Genomic DNA, 24,197 nt, shown 5'->3' with positions numbered 1-24,197 from the left:
AAAAAAAAAAAAATATATATATATATATATATATATATATATATATATATATATATTCTGTGCAATACCTTTATTTCATCTTGTTAATGGAAAAAAAAATCTGGAAGTGGGGAGAGATGAAAACCGGTCTTGATTTAATAAGTAGCCTTTGACAATTTTGTGAGGCTTTTGGCGATCACACGTTTTAATATCACTGTTTTGCATTATGTTGGGAAAATCTGGACTTCAAGGAGTTGAAAAGCAAGAATCAGTGCTGATGAAGATGTAAGGAGCTAAATAAATATTACTTAAAGGACTTCTTAAAGGGGAAAAAAACCAACAACCATATGAATGTGCTGACCCTGTCTTGAGAATTAAGTTAGATGGTACAATTTAAAGCTTTGTTCCAACATCTGACAGACACACTCTGAATGCTGATGCATAATATCTGAAGATTGTGTGCTTGAAAGAAAGCCTTTTCTGAGCTACATTCTATTTTTGTTAGAATAAAGCAGCTGCTTTTTGGAGCAGAGATCTTCTCAAGTGCTCAATCTTCTAGTTCAAGTTAAGTATTAGCCAAGTATTACGTGCGTATTTTGTGTATGCTTTCTCCCAAGCTGCTGAAGCGGAGTAAAGCAAACTACTTTGACCATAGATTGTGTGAATATGCAGCTTGACCCTGAGAGATGGAAATAAGTTTGCTGCTGTACCTTACTCACACGTTGTCACTGCCTCAGCAATCCAAGATCATGGAAAGTTTGGGTCAATTTAAACATGATTTTAAAAGTAATACAGATGGACTGAAGCTATCTTGTAGAGAGACAGTACGGATGGATTGCTGTGGTCTGCCCCTGATAATTTCTGAAGGGAAAAAAAATTGCTTAAATAAACAGACAACTGCAGACCCAAATGTAGCCTTACTAATGGAGCAATTATAGCTGCAATGTTGCCTTCCACAAGTAATGACTGGTGTCTTTGTACGTTTATTGTTTAGAAAGTAATTTTAAATTTAGGTGTAAGGTACCCTTATCATTCTGTAAATATGTTGAAGTCAACAATTGCAGTTATGTATAACGTACATACAGCTACACAGTAAGTGCCACACTCACTGTGGTCGTAGATGCTTGTGATGTGTTTGAGAATTTGTTTTGCAACTTCTGGTTGTTTTTTTGTTTTTTTAGATGGGGGGGGGAAGGATCAGAGGGATCAGAGCAGTACAAAATGGATACACGGAAGATGCAGTGTCCTGATCCAGCAGTAATAAATTGTGTGTGTATTGTCTTAAAGAACTTTTAGAACTCCATAAAATGATTTTTAAAACTCCATAAAATATAAACTCAAAAATAGCTTTCTAGATTATTGTATATGCCTGTAACCTAATCCATAATAAGAAAAAATAGCAAAACAATATATAGGAAGAAAGTGGTATGGACAAAAAAAGTATTGAGTTACTCTTACATGCAGTGATAATGGCATAGTACAGCAGCCTTGCCAGTATATTAATATCCTGCAAAAGTATATTCATATAAATTCTGCTCTGGTGCACCAGATAATTACCAAATTATGCAAGACATAGGAGATTGATCACAAAAAAGATTGGCTTTTTCCCTTTATTGAAGAAATTCTAAAGAATTCTGGTGATGATGTTCATGTTCATACAGAAAATTTTTACCAATAGTTTGAGTCATACTGTACCTGTGATCAGTAGCTTTAATCCATAACAGTAACAGGAAAGTTGTATTCCTTTGCATTATCCGCATGAGATTCACGTGGTGAATCTATATTTTAAATTCCAGGTTTTGTATTTTGATGTTTTTTTATTAATTACAGTGTTTTTAGAATTTATTTTCAATACAGTTCAGAGAATTCTGGGGTCAGAAAAAGCAGCTATTGGAAGGATAGCTAAAAGAACAACTTCTTAGTGTTAGGAAATAACTAATGATGAAAAAGTAAAAGGGAAATACAGCAATCTGTGTGAGTTTGATTTGAAGGTGGAGAATTCAGTCCAAAGAGAAGTAGAATTAATACACTGGGTAATGGAAATGTAGAAAATACATGCATTAGAAAGGGAAAACTAATTCAGGTTCTGGAGGTCAGTGAATGATAATACCTCCAAATGGCAAAATGTTCTCCTGTTTGCTGTTTCTATTTGCATGTGATAAAGTTGGAAGAATAAATACGAAAAACATTATTTTTGAGAGTGCTCTTTCTAGTTTTAAAAATATGTAATTTTTTTTTTTCATTTGTTCAAGGCATCTGGAGAAAACACATGACCCTGATTCCTTTCACACTACTGGTAAAATATTAGCAATGGTAGCATCCTTATTTTAAAACCGTAAGAGCAGGAATTCACCCTTTGACATGTGGAAATGTAGGTAGATTTCAAAGATGCAAGCTTGCTTTGTCAGCGCTGTAGTTTGCTGAAGGATAGAGGGATAATAAATTGAAACAGATGGGTATTTATTGGAAACTTCTTTTAACTTTATTAGTTCCTTCATATTGCACACTGTGTTTGAAGAAAAAAAAATATAGCAAGGCTAAAGAATGTAATTAAGTTTCCAGATTTGGAAAACAGAGAAGTATACAAAGTTTTTCTTTTATTTCTGCCTTTGAAAGAAGGCTAAGGTTTTAGAGCTAGGTTAAGGTTTATTACCTGAACTGTGGAAGTTTCAGAGTCATCTGAGAATGAGACCCTGTTGTGTTAATAGTGTATAAACACAGAAGTCATCGTCCACTTCTCAAGAGAGAGAAAAAAGAGCCAAGGACAGAACAACAGTGTTGTCTCTGACTGGCAGCATAGGAGGTTAGCGCACGTACGTTAAAGGTTGCATTTGTAATTTCCTATCTTTGGAGAGGGCAAGGAAGAGAGGAGATTGTCAGATGTTAAATAAAATCAGCATGAGGAGAGTGGCAAAGGCAGAATAGAAAGAGAGAGGGAAGTTTAATAGCTGTGGAGCATGACTTTAAAGCCCATGTTCTTACCTTATTAACTAGGGGTAAAATCTTAGGAATGGCAAGAGTGATCTCAAGTTTAAGTAGGTTGAGATAAACTCTACATTTCTCCTGGGGATTTACTTTGGCCACCTGTGAACTTTGGACAACTACAGATATCTCATCGTCACAAGATTTTACCAAATTCTGATAAGATGTGAATACTTTCGTAGTGTGCCCCTGGGATATAAGACATGGATAAGGACAGGTAGGAGTGGTCTGTGCTCTGAATGAGGGATGCTCTGCAGTCTGGGCTAGAGAGGCACCTTCAGTCTGACCCGAGAAGGTTCTTCCTGTGCGGCCCTGAAAATGATACTCTGTGAGGCTACAAGCACTTGAGCACTTCAACAGCAATGTGCTAATTTCTTTCCACAGTCCTTCACCCTTAAGAAGCTGGCTTCATGTTTCAGAAAGGGCTTTTTTTTTACCCTTTTGTAAGTCTAAAGGGGGACAAATATTTCTACTTTGCTACTGTTAAAAGTCTTTGTTAGTAACTTTGGCTTCCAATTCATTACTGCAGTCATGTTTTCAGAGCCTGGTGTGAGAGATAAACCCTTTGCAAATGAAGACAGCATCCATTTTCTTTCTACCTCAGGCCACACAGAATTGATTGGGGTAATAAAATGACAGTACCATGTAATATACCGACGGCTCTTTAATTTGAAAACTAGTTCCAGGCTGATTCAAAACTTGTTTAAAGCTAATTTATGACTTGTGTAATTTTCAACTGGACCAAGGTAAAGGTTGATAGATGAAAACCGATGCAGAGTTAACATAATACATTCAGACCTGTCAGCTTGAAATCTTCTATAACGGGTTTGTGGGTTTGTGGGTTGATTTGTTTCGAATTTTTTTTTAGTTTTGTTTTAAAATGGCAATGGCAGAAAAAGCAGGGGATACTTGGCTGGTATAAATACCACTGTAAGACACTATTTTCCCATCATCTTGTTTAAAATGCGTTTTATTATGTTTTCTAGCAGAGCATTTTATGCATGCTTTTTTATATAGATTAGTTCTCCATTTTCTTTAAATCAGAAGCTACAGAGTTTCTGTTTCATATGAGTCAACATATGTGCTGATGGTAACATGGACTAGTAAACAAATACAGTATTTTGTTACCATCGTGTTCACGGTGAACATTCCCTATGAATATACATGTCTGTATATACATATCTGTATCATATTTACATGTACAATACTTACCTGTATTTGTGTATTAATCTTGTATTTAATGGCCTGTTTTTTAAAAAAAAAAAAAAAAGTAAAAATAGTCAGGTCCTCAGATTAAGCTACAATGTCAGCATAGCATGCAACTATTTTCCTCCAAAATCTATCACTTGTGTAGCTCACAAATGAAATCCACATCTGTTCTGTATGCGCTATTGATTTTTCAGTGTACCGTATCAGTGATACTGCTGCACAGAAAAGGACAAAACTAAAAGCACACTGTTTGCTTCTGTTACAGTAGGTGCAAATAGCAAATATGCCAAATGGGATGAAAGGGAGAAAAGAACTGAATGCTTTGAAGGAGGTGCTACAGTTGGATGCAGCTTTGATTTCTCACCTCCTACCAGTCTTTGTTACCATTGATCTCTGCTGTCCTGAATATAAAAAATGCTGAAGGTCCAAGACTCAGAATTTAACCAGCTACAATTTGGTGTCTGCTGCCAGGAAGGTTCTAGCTGGTGCCAAGACTAGTAAGCAAGTTCCATCCCAGGACTAGAATATCTGATTTGATACGTATTCATATCAACATGTAAATCAAATACTGGGGTTTTTTGCAGAACTGTTACTGATTCAAGCCAGTGCTGTTGTGGTATCTTAAACTGCATGAACTTTTAGGTTGTATGAAAAGAGACATAGGTCAAAGCAGGGCTTTCTTGCATAAACATAGTAAAGTGTCTATACATTTCATGTTTCCTCTTCAAGGTTTCATAAGTCCAGGAAGGTTCCTGTGCTGAGGAGCTTTGATCAAAATCAGTATTTTGCAGGAAAAAAAGTGATTACCGAGCATTCTGAATTTATTTGTTTATGATGCACTTATATTTTGATAAAGAATTTCTATATTTTCAGGAAACTGGAAGTACTGCTTAGTCTTCTCCCATAATTTTTTAATTAATGTAATTAAATATCATGATCAATTAGACAGCTATGCTTTGATCTAGCCAAATTGAAAATGCAGATATACGAGCTTTCCTATGTAGGCTGGAAAATATAATATTTTAATGAAATGGAAGGGCTTAAGCACTAGAAAAGATGTGTACCAAATTACTTATTGTGTAGGTTACATGTCCATGATCAGTTGTGTCCATCACTGGTACGGTTGATGCTCAAAGATCAATAAGAAGGGCCACTGACAGGATTTTCATCATACAAAGCCTTGAAAAAGAAAGAAGTGACTTTTTGCAAAGTCACTCCAGTATATTACAATATGCAAAACAGTTAGGAAGGACAAGAAGCTAATTTAAATGATTTTTTAACTACATTTTTGGTTTTAACAGTTCTTCAATAAAAGTGTTGTTTCAGGTCAGAGATACAGATTTTTTGCTTTTATTTACATAAGTAAACAATGCCAGTATTTTTCAGGTTGTTTTGTTTGCTAAATACAAGTCAAGGTGCCAGGATTTGTTGCCAGAACTGTGGCTTATTTGGCCACATACTCATAACACACCGAGAATAAGCTTTATGGAAGTTCTCACTTGCACCTTGCAGCATTTTTATCATTGTACCTTACATGAAAGGATCTTATTACACTTACTGAATGTGTTTATTTCTGAAAGCTGTACTTCATACGTTGCCAGACTAGTTCAGTGCAGCATAGATTGCCTTTCTTACGTATGTTCAGGCTCTATACAGTTTTTCTAAGAAGTAACAGCAGTGTGAAAAGAAATAATAAAACCAGAGTAGCTGGAAGAGGAGACACCTTTTCTTGGCTTGGTTTCTGAATAATAAAGTAAGTTTGATTTTCATCCATCTCCTTAAAAATTAAAGTGTTATATTAGCTAGCTGGTTCTTAAGAAAACTATTGAGAACGATAGCCAAGCTGCTTGGAAAGAAGATACTCGAGACTTGATGGGGGAAGAGAATCCGTGACATGCTAGTCCTGTTGAGGCAAGAGGAATGGAACAGAAATGTATGTTTACCAGACTGCAGTTGCTCAGACATTTTTGAAAACCATCGTTTATTACTTTCAAAAATCACAAGTAACAAAAAAAATTATCTGTCCACAGGTAATAGCAACATAATGAAAGTTTGTTCAGACACAAAAGACAGGCAGAATTCAAGCAGAGAAATCACTGAACCAAAGAAATCAGACAAGTATGCAATTTTCTTCCAGCAGATGTGTTTGTTACTTTTGTTTTTGTAAGTAGCGCAGAAGAACTTCTGGACACATATTGAGCTGATAAATTGCATGGTGATGATTTAACTTTTCAGTTATTAATCAGAGGACAAAACAGTACTGTTCAGTACTCAGGATCAGTTCATGGCTAATTGGATCGACAAGAAGAGATACTCTCATCATTATAGTTTACTGGAAACCAAACTGAGATGGCCTTTGAGGGAGAGGATGTTTGCCTGTTCAAGTCCAGATCTGCTAGGAAAAACAGCGAGCTGTCTGGATGAACATGATTCAAAGCTTAATTTGATGGCATATAGAGCATGGGTCTTTCGTACAGTTGGCAGAGGGAAATCAGACTTATATCAGAGTGCTAAGATGTTTTTCCTTGTAGTCCACTGTGTTTAGCCATGGTACTGATATTCTTTTGAGGAACTGAGATGAAAAATAGTGATTTATTATTCCTGTCATGGAATTATTTGGGATGGTAGGTCTACCAAGGTATCTCATTTTTCCTTCTTCCACAGACCCAGTGATTATGCCCATAAAACAGTTCAGTGCAATGGGAGTTCGGACTTCATTGTCAGCATTTTAATCAATGGTATTCTTTAGTCATTGCTGAAAGGTGATTTTTTTCCTAAAATGTCTTCCTCATATCGAACCTTAAAGTTAAGGTTGTAAACCACAGAATGGGCCAGACATATTTTTTCTAAATCACAGCTGGTGCAATGAGAAAGGCATAAAAAACTTTATTTGAAATATTTAAACTCAAAAACTCTTTTAAAGGGATTAACCTGAACAGGTATATGAAGTAGAGACACCAGAGTATTCCCTCTCCAGGCCCAAAGAGATTTTTCCAACTTTCTAGCCTCCAGCAACCCCCTTCATTTATTTATTCTTTTAGAATACCTGTTCTTTCCTGTGATTCTCCGTATGATTCAGTGACAGGTGTTGGACCACAGTGTTCACTTTTTCCCTTGCAGCAGTCCAAACATACATTGGGCTATAGGCAAATGCTGAATATTTTCATTATGAATTTTTAATTTACTTTTTAGAGGTTGTTATGTTGAAAAGCTTAGTAATGAGCTTTGCAGCTTGCAGTTTCCAAAAGTATAATCTTGATTCCTTGCGATTAATGACTGTAGAGAGAAAGCGATAAATCAAAAGCACATATTCTGCTTGCCAAGCGATGACATCTAAAATATCTTCTAATGAGCATTACAATAGCCACAGTAGAGATAGTACCAATTCATGGATTTTTTTTCCCCTCTGTAATAAAATATCTCAATGCAGTTATCAAAACCACCCTGTGAAGCAGTGAAGGTATTAAAGTGGTCTTTGTTTTGACTGATCTAGTCATGTTGCATTGCAAAGTCAAGATAACGTGGAAAGTAGAATGTAAACTACTTAAGAATTCTGATTTTATTTATTTTACTGTAGTGTTAAAGTTACTAATAGACATCCAACTCTGCTAACTTTTCTAACTTTACCAGGTTGTGTGCTATATCGATTTGCAGTGATTAATAAAATACATTTGTGGGAGGTTGTTCTAGCATGGTCCCACCTGTTTTGAAGGAACATCCATATTGAATAAGGGGATAAAATGTAATATTCCCTTCCTTGCAGTTCAGGAGCAGGGGTAGGTATGAGCAAAACAAGCATGCTTATTCAGAACTTTGCAATTCTGAATGCTATATAGCTATTTAATAAGTCTTATAATTCTCTTGTGAAGAAATTATTACCATTTTAAGAGAAAGTATCTGACAGATGTTTTTGCCTGTGGGGTAAAAGAAGTTGCCCAGGGTGAAGGAGTTAAAGCTCAAGTATTTTTCATTTCTCTGTCTGTGCTTAGAGCACAGTTCCTCTGAAGTCTCATTTTCTTGGCGTGCCACATCAACACGCTGCTGAGGGGTCAATTTGTCTCTGTTGCCCTCAGGACTCCGAGCCGTCAAATGAGGTGGTCTCAGAGGCCCCAGGTAATGTGGTACCCTCTACCTCAAGAAGTAGCTCTGAAGAGCTGGTATCGGTGGCACAGAAACGTCCAGAAGAGGTAGGACATTCTGTGTCTATTCTTTTTCAAGATTAACTGTTGGGGGATACACGTTTGCCTCTGTTTTTCATGACTAGTGTTGTACTCATAGCAGAGACTTTTTAAAGCTAAAGCTCAATTTTATCCTCCCATACCAACAACATGCAAGACCAAGGTGAATCTCAGGACCTTGATTAACGGTACCTATAATCCAAGTATGTTCCATCCGCTACCTTTTTAATACTGTTTCTTATTATCGGTGATTGGGAAAATATTTTTCCTAGTTCCTGTCTTCCGTGCTATAACAGTAACAGAAGTCCTGTTAGATTCTGGCAAATTAAACTTTGTGACACTAAAGAGTCAGGAGTAAAATCTGTACATAGGTGTATATAGGTAGATATAAAGCTTTTGTCATCCTTCACTAAATTTAAATACAGCTAACTTGTTGTGCAAAGGAAAGACCCTTGCTAATCCTGAGCCTTTTTCTGTGCCCTTGTTTTCCAAAAAAAATTTATACTAGATGCTAATGATGTAGTATGATCATAAATCCATACTCCCTGTTGTTATAAGAAAAGGTGATGGCTTGTAAGGTAGTTCCATAAAATAGCCAATGACTTGGGCTTTTTTCTGTCCCTGCAATGTATACTTGTCACAGTACACCATAGCTGGAGGAGAGGTTATCTGCAGAATTCAGACTCACAACTTATTTTACAGTGGCCATCATCCGTTCAGAGAACAATTATTATACTTAAATTAACCCTTCCTGTGAGAAGGAGATCCTTCATTTGTACTAGCATTAATGTTATTAATCTTGGCTTCCTCAAACAGTTTAGTTATTGCTATTAAAGATATCCTAAGTAAGTACCAGGTGATATAAAGACTAGTCTTTCCTGATTTTTTCTTAGATTTGACTGTAATCTTCCCAGTAGAGTATGAAATAGCCATAGAAAATACAGTGCCATTTATTGGTTCTTTAGTGCAACCTTTAGTTAATTATCAAATACCTTCTTGAATTTCTCCTTTCCTCTGATAGTCTTGTCAATTTGTCTGAAGAAGAGGGAAGTCCGCAGTACAGGGCCAGGAGAATTCTTAAGAGTGTCTTCTGGATTAAGACCAAATAGGTACTTCACTTATTTTGGAGTATCATCACGTATTCTAAGATAGGAAGTCAGGTTATCACTTCTAAGCAGTCATGAGGATAGAGTAATACACGATTTTAGTACTACTTTTGTTTATATTCTTGAGTAGCAAAGGGACCTCTAGTCTATGAGGGCCATGGGTTCTGCCTCTTAAATCTCAGTTTTGCCAGCTTATCTCATTCCACTGGATAAATCAAACTTGAGAGCACAGATGATATTTAAAAATAAAAATAGAGGGAAAGTGCTGCAGAAAGAGGAATGAAATGTGGTTACTAAAAGGTGACTGAGAGGAAGATGAGTATATGCCTTTGTGAAATAAAAACTAGCTAAACTGGGGGGGGAGAGGAAGCTTCAGAGAATCGAAGTATACATTTTGAATTTTACTAAATATCTCAGTAATAGTTTATGGTGAAGCTGTTTTACTGAATGTGGGGTCATAAAGTATTATGTGTGTTTTATAAGGCAATGAGACTTTCTCCAATCATATTTACTGCAGTTTATATAAAAACAGAGAGAGGTGAGTCAGAAAGAGTTTTGTGGTTGGATTTGCAGGGAACCTTGAGAGGGGAGCACCAGTATGCTGAATTTCCAAATTCAGAATCTACCATGAAACCACCCATCTAAGTTGCACATGGGTAAGTCAGCATGGTAAACAAACATTTGTGAATTACACCCTAAAAAAAACAGGTCAAAAAACGTGTTTGCAGAGCTTTGCTTTAACTAATGCCTTTTTTATTCCTCATTTTATTTGAAGCCTCCTGGTTCATCACTCCCTTATATTCTTTCAGTATCTGCTTAATGAGTTAATATTTGGAATTATCTACAGCTGCTAACTGATGCATTATTTGTATACATACATTTGTATGTCTCGTCTGAATTGAACCCATCAGTACTGGTGAGAAGGCAGTTAAGGAAAAGTTCAAATGCAGCCATGGAAAAGAGGAATAGGGGAAAAGTTTAAAGAAGGCACAATGGCTGACATCTAAGGATTTCAGGAAGGTGGAGGACAGTTTAGGAGGATATGGAAATCGATGTTCAAAAAGAGTCCTCAGACTTGCCAATGTGAGAAGAAACAACTTCTACTAAGAGAAAGTAAGGAATATCCCATGAGTTGCCACATTAACTTGTATAAAACATAGGGTTTTTCCTGCTTACAATTTGTTTTCCTCATAGATAGGCCAAGTCTGAATCTAACACTCAGTTACTTGTGTTATCCCTTTTTCTTTGTTGTGGGATGTCATTTGATCACTCAGATGAGGCTTCGTTTTTCTTGTCCAGTCATTCCTTCTAGTAGAAATAGAATTCTGAGATCAAATCAACAGGAGGACAGGATGGCATCCGCTCTTTTTAACTGTCTCCCTTCTTCCCAGCCTCTTTTCATCCTCTAAAGTCATATTTAACTCTGTGGGCGATAGAGACAGTGTTCAGCTATGTGGTGTATGGCAAAAGCCACTGCAGAAATAATTAGCATGTCAGGTGTTTAGATACCTGTGAAATTTTTGTACCTGTGAAGGATTCAGAAAAGTTTCAGGCAAGTTTAATTCGTCATTGTTTTTCAGATGCAGAAACACTTTTGATTGTAAAATATTCAAACAGTTTAAAGTTAGAAAGGTACCTTGAATGTTTGAATGATTTCAATTAGTATCCATACAAAAATAAGGAATTTTCCTGTGTGATTGATGAGTTAATATTTTATATATTTCTTGTCTTTTTTACAAATTGGAATTGAAAGAAAAAAAATGCATTTCAAAGGGGATGGATGCGTGCCATCCTACTTTCAGTGTCATTTCATTAGACCTTCTTAGCAGTTTCTTATGAAACTGTAGAATAACACTGCTTCTCATAGAATGTTATACTAAATTATACAGTTTTGGTAGTTTCCCTCCAGCAGTAGTACTTAAAATAGGAATTTTGTCCCCACAATCATTTCAGAATTCAAAACTGCATTATTGTCAGCATGCCCTGAGACAATATTTTGAATTATGTCTCTGATATCACACATTCTTTGCCATGAATTGATGAAAGAAAATTCTCTGGACATATCGATTACTTAAGATTCAGAGCTTTTAAAATGTTTTAAATATATGAATAGGCTTGCTTGAACACTGTAGTGGTTTGATAAAATCAAAAGGCAGATGAATCAGACTTCGTGACCTTTACTCTGCTTTCTGTGGTTGCTTTCATTGTGCATCTGGCAGTTATGGTATTTTGAGTAAATATATAGGTTTTTTAGATGAATACACACTGGCATTGAAGAAAGCAAAGGTTTGTTATTAAAGTAGTTTTCTTTCCCTTTTTCATGTAGTGGCTAAAGAGCAAGATGGGTGGGCTGTATCGTTTCTCATAAGCAGCACTTTAATCGACGGGGAGTGGTGGTGTCAGTGGTTGGTTATCTAAGTAAGAAGAGACTAGTTTTGGCAGTTCCCTTAAACCTGAGTCTCATAAGAGGCATATCCTCTTCTTTAATTAGAAGTACAACAGAAATACATGAGTTATGTATATTAATTTCCTTTGCCGATCCTGTGGCAAATCAATTAATCATGTTTTAATAGTGTAAGCCTAGAGGTTAACAAAGTGGTTCTTTCTGAATGGCTGCATTGCCAGAGCGGTACAGATACAGATGAAATGCTGTGCCATTTTATACTTTGGATAAAAAAATGAATTAAACAACCAACGAACCCCCTACTTTCCCCCATGAAAAAGCATACATATATGTTCTGGAGTATTTTAGGGTAAAATATGAATGGTGTGAAGGTAGCATATGAACATGAGTAGCTTATGTATCTGTGGTGCTTTCTGAGTACAGTATTAAAACTATAAAAGCTGTGCAAAGTGTTGTGATTCTCAACTGAAGAAAGATAAGACAGGTACCCATTAATCTGCTTCTGAACTATTAGACATTCGGTGCTTGCAGTTTATCTGGAGAGAGCACAGACTTTTTTCCATCAGTAAAGCACAGCTGAGGTATAGTGTTTTGTTTTATAGGAAAAGATGTGTCCTACTATGCATTAGTCATAAATATGGTACAAGCAGCTTAAAAAGGATTATAGAATTCAGTGTTAAAATCATTGCATTATTCTTGGAAAATCAGGGGCAGCCATCTACATTATTTCGTATACGAACAAAGGGAATGATTCTTAGCTTACATGAACACAATCGGCAGCTGATTCTACCTTTTGTTTCTTGAGTTATCTTCCTTCTTTGATCTCTGGATAAAATGTTTTTCAACAAGTCCCATTGCCTCTTCAAGTTAGTATGAAAATAGATTTTTGGTAAAAAAACCCAAAGCTATAAACTTCATCACCAGAGCATCCAATTAATCCTTATGCTGTTTTATTATACTGAGGTGTTTGCTTTTTAAGCAAAGTATGATGTAACATATTCTGAAAGAACTGAGTAAAAAGTAATTCCATGGCAGAGCTTGTAATGATGCTCATGTGATATTTTCTTCATCTGCTATTATAAGACTTAAATAACTAGATTTCCATCGCCAACATCTTTTATTTGGAAAAATAACTCAATTATCATATAGAATAACCACTGGCAAGAAGCAGAAGGATGATTTGCACTTAGAGAACACAAGAAAATATTAGAGAAAATATACATTTGTACATCTATCTATATGTATAAATGCAAAGCTGTTATGCTTGTGCTTGTGAAAAGGCTGTGCGTTCTTTTCTAAACTTCATAGGCATAACAATATTTTCCCTCTGTTCTGTGTAGCTGCTAGCTTGAGCTCATTTAACATAAGAATTGCATCAGACTCTTTTTGCTATAAATATGTTGTTCTTCCTGACACACTGTTAATTGAAAAAAAAATACAATTCCCCACACAGAATGGGTTGGACTGCATATTTACCCTTGAACACCAAATTTTGTTGTTTAAAGCTCTGAAGAGCTCTTTCGTTTAAAGCTCTGAAGAGCTTTCCTGGTCAGAAAAGTCACTGGAAATTTCCATGCTGTACGGACTGTTTTCTGATGAAAAAATCATGAGTGATAATTTACTAGTTATTCTGTATCATAGATAAATAATCCCCCATTATATCAGAAGTCATAGGACTGAGATTTCGTAACAGAGGTTGATTTGTACTCTGAACCTGCTGCTACACTTGAGAATAGGATGTTCATTTTGTGCAACATCACAAATACTACATGGCATTCTTTAACAAAGAGAAGAAAACATATTAGGTCATCTGTGTCATCCATCCCCTAGCTGACATAAGATTGATTCCTCCAGTGCATTTCTTTGTACTTTATTCTAGTTTTAAAACTTCTGAGCAATGATCGTTTTCACACTTTCAGAGCCTTTTCCTTTATACTCCTGTTCAAATAACCTCACAGAAGATTTGCTGCATCCATCCTCTTTGTTTTCTTTGAGTGGCAACAGAGTTGCAACAGATTATAGCTCTGAAATTGCTATGTATTTAGAATATTTTCTGGATCTAAGTCGGATTCATTTTAGAGAAGACTGGAATTTGGTTACTTGGCTGAAATTTGGTGATTTGGCCCATAATCCAACTCCTCGTGCCAGAGTGTCGGTTCCAACCACCATACTTATTTATCACAACAGAGAAGTTGAGTGACCTATTCAGATCACTTGGCACTCAGGAGATTTCTTTGATTTTACTTTTTATGCTTCTACAAGTAATGATTATGATTACTGTAGTTCCCATTAATATTTCATAATGAAAATGCTAAGCCACATACCTAAAAAGCCTTAGAGTCTAACTTGTGTTAAAAGTGAATTAATAATGAACAGAGAGCATAATACCTTTGACTACTGAAGTGATTCCTCTATAAAATAAACTGGGAAATACAGTAAGCATGGAAATGCTCTGGAGTTAGGAATTCATATTTTCCGTCTAATCTCTTCACATGACTGTTTTATGTAATCTCCTTAATAACAAAACATAAAGGTCACAAGATGGCTGGAAAATGCTGTCATGCAGTTCTGCGTTTGAAGTAAAAATTTATTTATGTCTATTTAAGCTGTAAATGGCCTTACAGAATAAGGGCTCCTCTTAGAAGAACATTATTAATTTAAAAAATGAATTAGGTCTGTTTAAAATTTCCACAAATCCAAGACATTTTTCTTTATTTAACCTTTTCACAGTCTCTGCCCTTCTTTAAAGTACATTCAGTCCTATATCATCTATTACTCAGGAAGGTATTTAATACATGACTTGGCATCATTTGCATTATACAAGAAGATTAACTTTACAAGCTCTGCTATTAATCTGAGTAGCTCTACATATTGACCTATGAAAGAACATAATTAAGTTAGCTTAATTAAGTTAATTAATTGTTACACTCTGATGAACTTACTATTGAGAGGAAATTAAAGGCAAATAGAAAATGGCATTCATTGGTTTGAAATCATATTTTAAAGGATTTCACAAAGATACATTACATTTAGATGACGAAAATATCTATTGTGTAATAACCAAAGCTGTCAAAAGCTAAGAATCCCTACAGTATTCTTTCTTACAGTCTGACATTCAGACATGTTTCTAAAAGCAGTAAGAAAAGTGTGCTAGAAATTTAGAAAATAACTGATGTGGTATTTTTTCCCCAATACCCAAATAATTAAATTCAGAAATTGACACGACTGTCTACACATGGACCACAGAGAAAATCACACTATAAAAGTTAGATAAGGGTTATAATCTGGTATCAGGCTCTCCTTTGGGGGAAAGAAAAGGGGGAAGGATTGAAAGACAGCACAGGGCAGCAAGCAGTACCCAGTCCAAAGTACATACTCGCACGTCAACATAAGAATGTCTTTGTCAGGCAGTGATGGAGGGGAAAGGAGAGACGCTCCTGGAATTTCCTCCCTCAGCTGCATTTCTGTTGTCAGGAGTGCCTGCAAGTTCACTGCAGGAAAACGTACAGGGTTACAGCACAGATGCTGTGCATGGACAGACCCTCCACGTGACTCCAACACATGGGGTGCGTTCATCAATCTTGATATGCACTGATGTGTACCCTGAAGATCATTAATTCCAAGTAGCCATAATTAATAAAAAGTAAGAGAAAAAAGGTGAAACATGCACAAGTGTGCCACACTAAATGCTGCCAAATGAGCAGTTTATTAATCTATGAGATCCATTAATTTTGCCATGGCTTTGGTTTGAAATTAATTTGTCTGAACAATTATTACTTCTCTGCTAATCTTTTTCTCTAGATATATAGATTTTCTGGATGGCATCCTCAGTGATTTTAGGATTTCATGCTTTCTTTCTGTTGTAAAAAGGAGTATTTTAACTCAAGTGAAAACAGTATTTTCCCTGAGGTATTATTCTTTGGCATTTCCAGATCACATGAAAGGCTCATTGATCTGTGGATACATTCTCGGGAAAAATAGCAGCATTGAAGACGGGAAGCCAATGGCATTTAGAATCACTTGTGTACAAATTTGTATTCATATTCTGAATACAGATAAGTTGGAATTTCATTCCTTCAAAGAAGAAAAAGAAAATCTTCCCTTGAATGATACTAACTTCTTTTTATTTGAAAAGAAATTCTGAAACATTCTTTAAAATGGATGGGTTCAGAAGAAACAATTAAATTACAGCTACTGTACATTTAATAAGACATATTGTTTTTCTTTAACACCTTGCCCACAAAATAAATTAGTTTTAATTTTTGTAAAATCAATTTGAAATGAACATGTTGTTATATTTGGCCACTTCAAAGTGTTATAGAGTGTTAAACAGTTATATTCTAAGAAGAAAGAGCAGCTTTGATTTCAGCTTAAACAACATGCTTTTTTTTTTTTTTTTTTTTTTTTTTTTTTGGCTAGAGTAAGAGAGTGGAAAATTGAATAAAAAATTAGAATTAAGCAAGCATTCGGTGGGAAAATAGCAGCAAGTTGTACAAGCTGAAGGTTCTTTCCCACATGCTCTATATTTTGGTAGCTGTACTGATGTCAGTGGACTTCAGTGTACCTGTGTGCACTGTCTGGTCAGCTGTGACTGGATTGTTTTGAGATATTCATGCCGTGGCATGGTACGATGTCACATAAGCCACTGTTGTCATTTGCTATGTGGCATATATGATAAACAATGGAAATTCTTTCCTGGAGGAAAGTAAATGTAACTCTTCAATATGTTATGCACACACTCTGTTCTTTTTTCTTTCTTTTTTGAGGGATTTGTTATCTTCTCTCTTATCTGTAATATTTGAATGAAAAATTAAGCAAATACATTCTCTCGTCATTGTATGCAGTGTAAATATTAGACTTCACATTGCACTATGTGAACAGAGCAATGATCCTTTTTCTATGTGATATATAATATCAGAAATTTTCTGGTTTATTTTAATATGACAGGTTGAAAATATCATCAGAACCCTTTTAAGTTATTATAGTCTAGATTTCAGATAATGAAGCTTGAGCAGAGTTGAAAATTTCAATGTCATCTTTAAGGTAGTGAAGATAAGCAGAGGTCAGTCAGTAGTCATTAATAACGTAGGTTATATAGATTTTTCCCTATCCAGTTGTTTCAGGGTTATCTCTGAACTGCAGTGCAATCCCAGTAGTGTCGCAATGCTGCTTCATCAAACTATTGTTTCTGTAAATTTCTCTCCACTGTTAAGCAGAAATTTAGACATTGAAAGAGTTCATATTACCTAAATATTTTAACACAGTAGGATCAGTGATGTTATTTATTAGAATAGCTCTTTCTACTATTTATGTGAATTTTTTATCTCATAATCTACCCTAATTAACATAAAACTAAATTTGTTGACGCCAAGTATGTATTTTCTGAAGACTATGAAGTAGATTAACACATACCATTATCTTTCATATCCCTCATTGACTTGGTAAATTCTTAAGTGAACAGTTTTCTATAATAAATTTTTTAATTTTTATAAGTGGCTACTCAACTATCTTAGTCTCCCAGAACCTCTAGATTACCTGAGATACCCAGAATTATATATTCTGTGCTACAGCTATGGGATGTAGAAACTGTGCAAATGTTAATGAAAATACAGGAAAAATACCATTAAATTCAGAGAGACTTAGGCTGGATGAGGAGTGGTAACTTTGGGAAGTTGGTTCTCCCTTATCCAGGCCCGATCTATTTTGCTCTGGTAAGATTCTTGTTTAAATTGATAGAAGTCAGCACAGGAAATTAGTACACATACCTTCTGTCAATAAAGATACCTTTGTGTCCTCTCATAAGGACTGATTTGGTATTATTCTGTATTCTCCATATACACAAAAGAGGTGGAGATATGCCTACTGCACAGCTTAGCTGGATAAAATTATTTATCTAAACCTCCGTAGATTGTGCCATTGTTCACTGCGAAAGATGCTTGCAGGGGGCTTTTCAGGGCACTCAGAGTAGGCTTTAACCTAGAGGACACTGCTGTCTAAGACAAGGATCTGGAGATGCTCTGCAGTTCAGTGGCCAGTAGAGCAAGTCCTCAGCCAGTTTACACCAGCCCAAGCCCCTGCTGCTGCTGCAAGGGCGGTCTGTTTCCGCAGCCTGCTGCTCTTGTTGGACCAGAAGGTGCGTGAGCTGGGTCAGTGGGCTGATCTGGCAGACCATGGGGTGACATCCATAGGGGGTGGAGGGAATGCATAGCTGTGGACCACCACCTCCCTCTTTAGTCGCAGCCTGCAATTAAATGGTCTGGGACTGACAGTGAGACTGCATTATGATTTCAGTGCTCTAGAGAAATGAAATTAAAACTCACATTAATGTTTCTGGCATTAGTGTATTGGCCAGTTCTTCTGGTTTTGTCCATTCAAAAGGAGCACTTTTTTCCTCATTTTACAACTCTCCTCCCAGTTTAGCCCACAAGAGTAGGCTTGTCCTATTTGGGTTGTTCAGGAGATAGACTAAATTAAGAGCTACTGCTTAATGTTGTAAGTAATGAAAATCCTGCTCTTCTTTCTGCAAATTAGGATCAATTACTACTTCTAAGGTTTTCAGACAGGTGATTAGTTACACAAAATTTAGACTCTGATTTGCAATCAAGAACAGCAGTCATTGGAACGCACAGAAAGTGGTATACGTGTGCTTGTATCCTTGTGACTTTTTTTGTGACCTTTATTGGAAGAAACCATTACAGAGTATTAGTGCACAGAGGTGTAGCCACACCTTCCTTCTTGGAAATCTGTCACTATTGGTTTGGATTCACAAGTTACAGAGAACCATGTTCAAATCTAAGACTCTAACCTGAGCATCCTCTCTCCAAAAGCAGAGTAAATTTAAGTAGTATGTTCTAATTTGGGGTAGATTTACAACCAAAATTCCAAAATGAGCAGTCAGTATAGAAAGTTGCCTTAAATCTGTACAAGTGAATGACAGTTGAAGTCTTCCCTGTATCCTTGGTTAGTTGAGGGGTTTTTTTAGTGTGTTAAATATTAGTAATAATTTCAATTTTATTAATCAGTAGATAGGTTTTGTTCTCTAAAATTCATAGATCAGAGGGCCAGAAGAGATTATTATCAGATAATTTATTATGTAGTATATGCCATAGTACTTCTAAATTTCATGGGGATAAAAGCATATTTTTGCAGAAAAGGTATCCATCTTCATTAAAACCATTTCAAATTATATGGAGTGAACCTAAGCCCCTGAATAGTAATTTACTTCATGTGCTAATGAGCTCCAGTGTTGAATATTAGTTTAATTTCTAGTCTGGATTTGTCTTAGTTCAGTTTCTGTCTTTGTCAGCTAGATCAGAAACAGATTTGTTTTGGATTTTCTTTTCACTGTATGGACTTTATGGACTGTGAGCTATCAGTCTTCCACTCTAACATATGTTTTCCAAACCTTTGATTATACTTGACTCTGTTTTTCTCCAAATTTTCAATAGACTTTCTGCATGTAGGCAAACTCTAGGTAAACTCAGTTAATCTAATATTGGTCACCCAGGATGGGTATTATGAAGATAAATATTCATAGTTTGGGAGGATAAAGACATACATTTAGAAAATATTTTCTCCGAGAAGTGTAGAAAATTAAACACAAATCCAGGATTAAGAGCATATTTATTCTAATGTAGCTCTGAATCTGAAAATGGAAGAGAAGATAGGAAAAGCAGGAAGCATGAAAAGGACATAAAGAAAGGAGCAGAGAAATTTTTCTGCATTTTAGATGCTTATTTTTATTCTAATTTTCGGACTGCCTTTATGTATATAGTTAGCTCTGGGAAAAAGATCTCAGTAAGTCAGCATTTAAAAATGGAGTCACCCATAGAAAATAATTTGTGTGCGTGTGTGTGTATGCTGTGCAAAATTTTAGATGTTTGTTTCTGCAAAACGTTGCTTGTTTTCACAGCCTCTTTATAGTTTCAAGGGTGTTACTTGAAATGGGGATAGAGGCAAAAATGATGCAGTGTCTTTTAGAGCCTGTAGATAATCCAAAAGTCACCATTGTTCATATTTTAGTCTGATAAGCAGCAAAGTAAAAATAACCCAGTTTCAGGGTCATGTTGTTATTTGAGAAAGCTTTCACTGTCTGCAGAGGCACCAAGTTATTCAAAAAGGGGAAGCACCTTAAAAACTTACAAAAAACAAACCCAACCCCTGTTCTTGTAAGACTGAGTAAAGTTCCTTCTTCACCACAAGCTTGACATCGTGAGAGATCTCTCATTATGCCATGGAGGGAAATACATTTGATGCCTCCATCCCTGTCTCAAGGTCTCATGTAGAAACACTGAACACTTAGAGAAAATTTGAAAACAAACTTCTGTTTGAATTATTCTGTTTGAGAGGTAGAACAATTCATAGTGTTCTTTAAAATAATATTACTGTTCCCAAAGTCTGCGTTTTCTAAATTCTTCCTATGATACAAAGTATTTTGGGTGAAATTTCTTTATCTCAAAGGTTATTGCATTTAGTAAATAACATTAAATTTGGGAAACTAATAGGGATAAATTTGATTTGTTCTAGCCTTCATCTTGCAGTCTTCCCTGGGTGTCTGCCTGTGGCCATTGAAGGCAACAAGAAACTGGACTAGATAAACATTTGTTGTTAGCCAGTGCAGCTCTTACTTCTTTATGCTAAAAGTTAACTTGACAGTGTCTGGGTAGAGTGATCAAGCTGAGAAATATTCTCAAAAATTAAAAATTTTCAGATGCAATATATCATACATGGCGTGGTTTTAGGTTTGGGATTTTTCATGCTAAGTTAGCATCTATGAATTTTGTTTTATAGTTCACTGTTTAATACAAATGTAGCACATTCAGAAGACGGCTTAGCCAATTTTTCAAGAGTATCATAACTTTAGAACTTCCTGATTTTTATTTACTGAATTACTTCTAGTTGATTTTCATTTAAATCAATATGCATTTTAATTTGAATTTAATAAGCAAGGGGTCTTTATATTACAGTCTGTGAAGCTCCCATAACACAAATTAGCAAATAATTCTGTGCAATTATATATTATACTTTTAGCATGGCAGTCTTACTCCAAGAGCTTGTCATTTTGAGCATTTATTTTTAACTCTATAGTCTGTATTGTGAATACGTTTCAATTTTGCAGTCAAGGCTGTATGTTTAAAAGCACCGAAGAAAAATTTGAGAGCTTCCATTTCTAGTATAAAACAAAATGTTGTGGATAAAAAATTTTTAAAAATCAAGTTGTATTAGTTCTGTTTGCTACATTTTGACTAGGATTTGCACTTATTAGGAGAGGTTTTCTTTTTTTAAAAACCCCCTAATAATAAGACATAATATTGTTTCAAATATTTGGAAATTTCACTGGTTTTCTTCTACAGTTTATTATGCAGCAGGTTATAATAGCCTCTACTTCTCTGCATAATACAGAAACTTAAGGTAGTAATAGAAACAGGATTGAAGACAGTAAACAGACTGCATAATGGAACAAATGAATTTCTATTCTTATTAATTGGTAAACTTAAGATAGAAAAGTATTGCACGTATAAAGTGGGAAAAAGGAAGGCTGTTTGCAAAAATATTTTTTCCACTGTTAAAGCACATCATTAACAGACTTTATCAAAATCAGACCAAGGATCTGTATCAAGCAGCTTCATCATCCATGTAGTCATGAAGTGAATGTCATCAGAAATCACTGGGCTTAAACACTTATCAGCTCAATATGATAAAATGACTGCATTTTTATTTACACAATAACCTCAGATCCTCATATTAAAAAGTGGCAAATTTTTTTGCCCTTTGCTGTTCTAAGTGTGACACATGTAACAATTATTCATCGTTCCATAATGGATCATTTTTATCAGAGTCCTGTGTCTCTTCTGTATATATAGAATAAATATTTATGTTTTCTCATTTTTCTGAACTAGAAGATACTGATAGAATAGGTTTGAAGTGTCAACTGTAATTCATTGCCTGCAAAGAAAAGCTTTATACTGATACTGTGTGAAAGGAAAAGAATATCTAAATCATTTCAGCAGCGAGCTTATAACCAAGATAACATCAGCATTTTCCTTCTTGAAAATATATCTGCCATAAATTAGAGGAGGTCTTCAGTATTTTATTAAAATGCCTCTGACAAGTTTAACCCCATCTTCAACAGGAATGTAGGTATGAATACAAAAACCTTTTTTTAGAAAGAAAAGTGAAGGTCAAGTGAAAGTTAAAACAAGCTGGCAGTAAATTTCTTACTAATTCTGCAAATATTTTATGTAGAACACAATAACAAATATGATGCTTATTTAGTATCAGTCTACAGGTACATGTTTTGTTGTTATAGAAAGCTTAAGATATATGTAACACTTTGCTGTTTTGCACAATAGTAATATAGTTTTCAAAAAAGCCACAAAATCTGTGTATACTCTGTGAATTTGAATGAACTCTTAATTTAGTTAAAATTAGCCTTAGCTGTAAACATAATTGAGGAGAGGTGCATATCACAGTATATAATTATGTTTAAAGTAATTGGGATCATATGAATATAGTTAGAATTCAAAATATGTTTGTAATGAAGCATTTTATACGCGAATACTATGGTTCAGTATCTTAACACCCTTTCAGCTATGCTTCCAGTTTCTTTTACAAGAAAATGCAGGAAAGGGTCATTACTATTTGTAACGGACTAATAGGCCAAGAGAAAAGTTGTGTGTGATGAAACCCTGCACCTGTTTTGCTGATTTCATAGCTTTTTTAAATCTATTTTTTAAAACTATTTGATTTGAAGTACATTAAAGGGTCATATACAAATGTACCCGCTCCCTGCTCAAGGGCGAGTGGTTGTTGCGTGCTTTCTTTGGGAGTGCTCCTTCCCCAGGTCTTGCTGCAGCAGCAGCAGCACCTCCCACACCTACAGCAACTTGCTTCATAATTCCAGCTGCAGCTGGAGAGCGCTCGTCTTCTGAGGGGCCTCTCTCCAAGGCACTTGGTCAGAAGAGGGATTTATTTTCTGGAGCCTGTCCCATCCACAAAAGACCCAAAGTTTCCTTCACAGGCTGGAACAGCTTTCTGCAAATAAGTAGAAGGCTGAAATGAAGTCTTGGGGTTTCTGATGTGTACAAGTATTTTACTTTGAACGTTTTTTTTCCTGCAATAATTTAAAATTTCATCACTCATTAGTATCACATCACGCTGATAATTGAAATAAGCTGGAAGATTTTATAAATATAGGAAACTTACAAAAATATGAGTTTTATGAGGTATACCCAATGTTTCAGTTTAGAATTGCTGCCGATAAACTTGATAATTGTTTTCTTTAAAAAAAATCAGATTTTAAAAGACAACATGAGAATGAATTCTTCCTTTCCATGACATAAACACAGAAGCAGTCCTTCATTTTGGAAGCAATTAGTATGTTAGGAAGGTCATTATTGTAAAGCTATGCATTTGTCCCTGCTGGTGACATGAATAAGCTAAGTGATCTTGTGGTATTTGCTGTTGTCAAATTGCATTAGCATCTTAAGCAGGATAAGAATGTCATTTAATGTGAAACAAAAATCAGTTACTATGATAAGGCAACAAAACTTCTTTAATACTCCATGATCGGTAGCTTGAAAGAAACTTACAATTTCGATTTTAATTCCTTCCGTAAATATTTCCAGTTCCTACAGTCTCTGAGTCTTTACCTTTTGTGATTATTTACAGACAAAGTGGAATTTACTCTTGGTTGGGCATGCTGTAGAAACAAAGTGTTAAGAGTGACTTCATTTGCTTGCCATAATGTTTTTAGCATATGTATTAAGGAATTGTGGCACTATCCATCTTAAAATCAATGTGGAAGAGAAGGATGATGAATTATGTTCTGGGCATTCCTTGTACTGTCCACCGAGTGCATCTTGTGTAAGCAAGTTGTCTAACTTTCAGCGAGCTCAAACGCAAGAAAGATGAATCTGAGTCACAGTCATTGAAATTAAGAGCATTTCTGTATCAAACTGCATAGAAGTGAATTGATCAACTTTGGTCATACTTCATTCAGGTTCTTAGGCATATTTTAAGATTATGCTTTTTATGTATGCTGAATGTTGGGCAGCCACCTCAAGAGGCCTCAAAATAATATAGTACTTTAACCCAAACAACTGTTTAAAGGCAGGATGAGAATCTCCTTTAACTGGTAGGTTCCACTGCTTATTAGAGAGAAACAATGGCATCGATCACATTTGTATCTATAAATTCTACACACGATTTATAAGAAGCATCATACTGGAAAGATTGTTATTTTCTGGACAGCAGACAACCATTTGTATTTGGTCTTGACCTTCAGTTTCGCTATGGGTCTGCTTCTGGAGAGCTATCTAGAGCTTTCGGTTGCTTGCA

The 24,197-nt window shown here is 35.5% G+C and overlaps 1 protein-coding gene across 1 annotated transcript in view; it reads left to right on the top strand.

Annotated features, from left to right (window-relative positions):
• PHF14 (PHD finger protein 14) overlaps nucleotides 1–24,197 on the top strand; it is a 169,356-nt gene that overhangs the window by 126,057 nt on the left and 19,102 nt on the right. Inside the window, 1 exon segment of the mRNA XM_026842187.1 lies at nucleotides 8,244–8,357. Coding sequence (XP_026697988.1) covers nucleotides 8,244–8,357 — 114 coding nt within the window.

Source organism: Athene cunicularia (assembly GCF_003259725.1).
Source record: "Athene cunicularia isolate RWA chromosome 2 unlocalized genomic scaffold, athCun1 chr2_part1, whole genome shotgun sequence".
Taxonomy (NCBI): Eukaryota; Metazoa; Chordata; class Aves; order Strigiformes; family Strigidae; genus Athene; species Athene cunicularia.
This window is presented reverse-complemented; position numbering and strand designations above follow the sequence as displayed.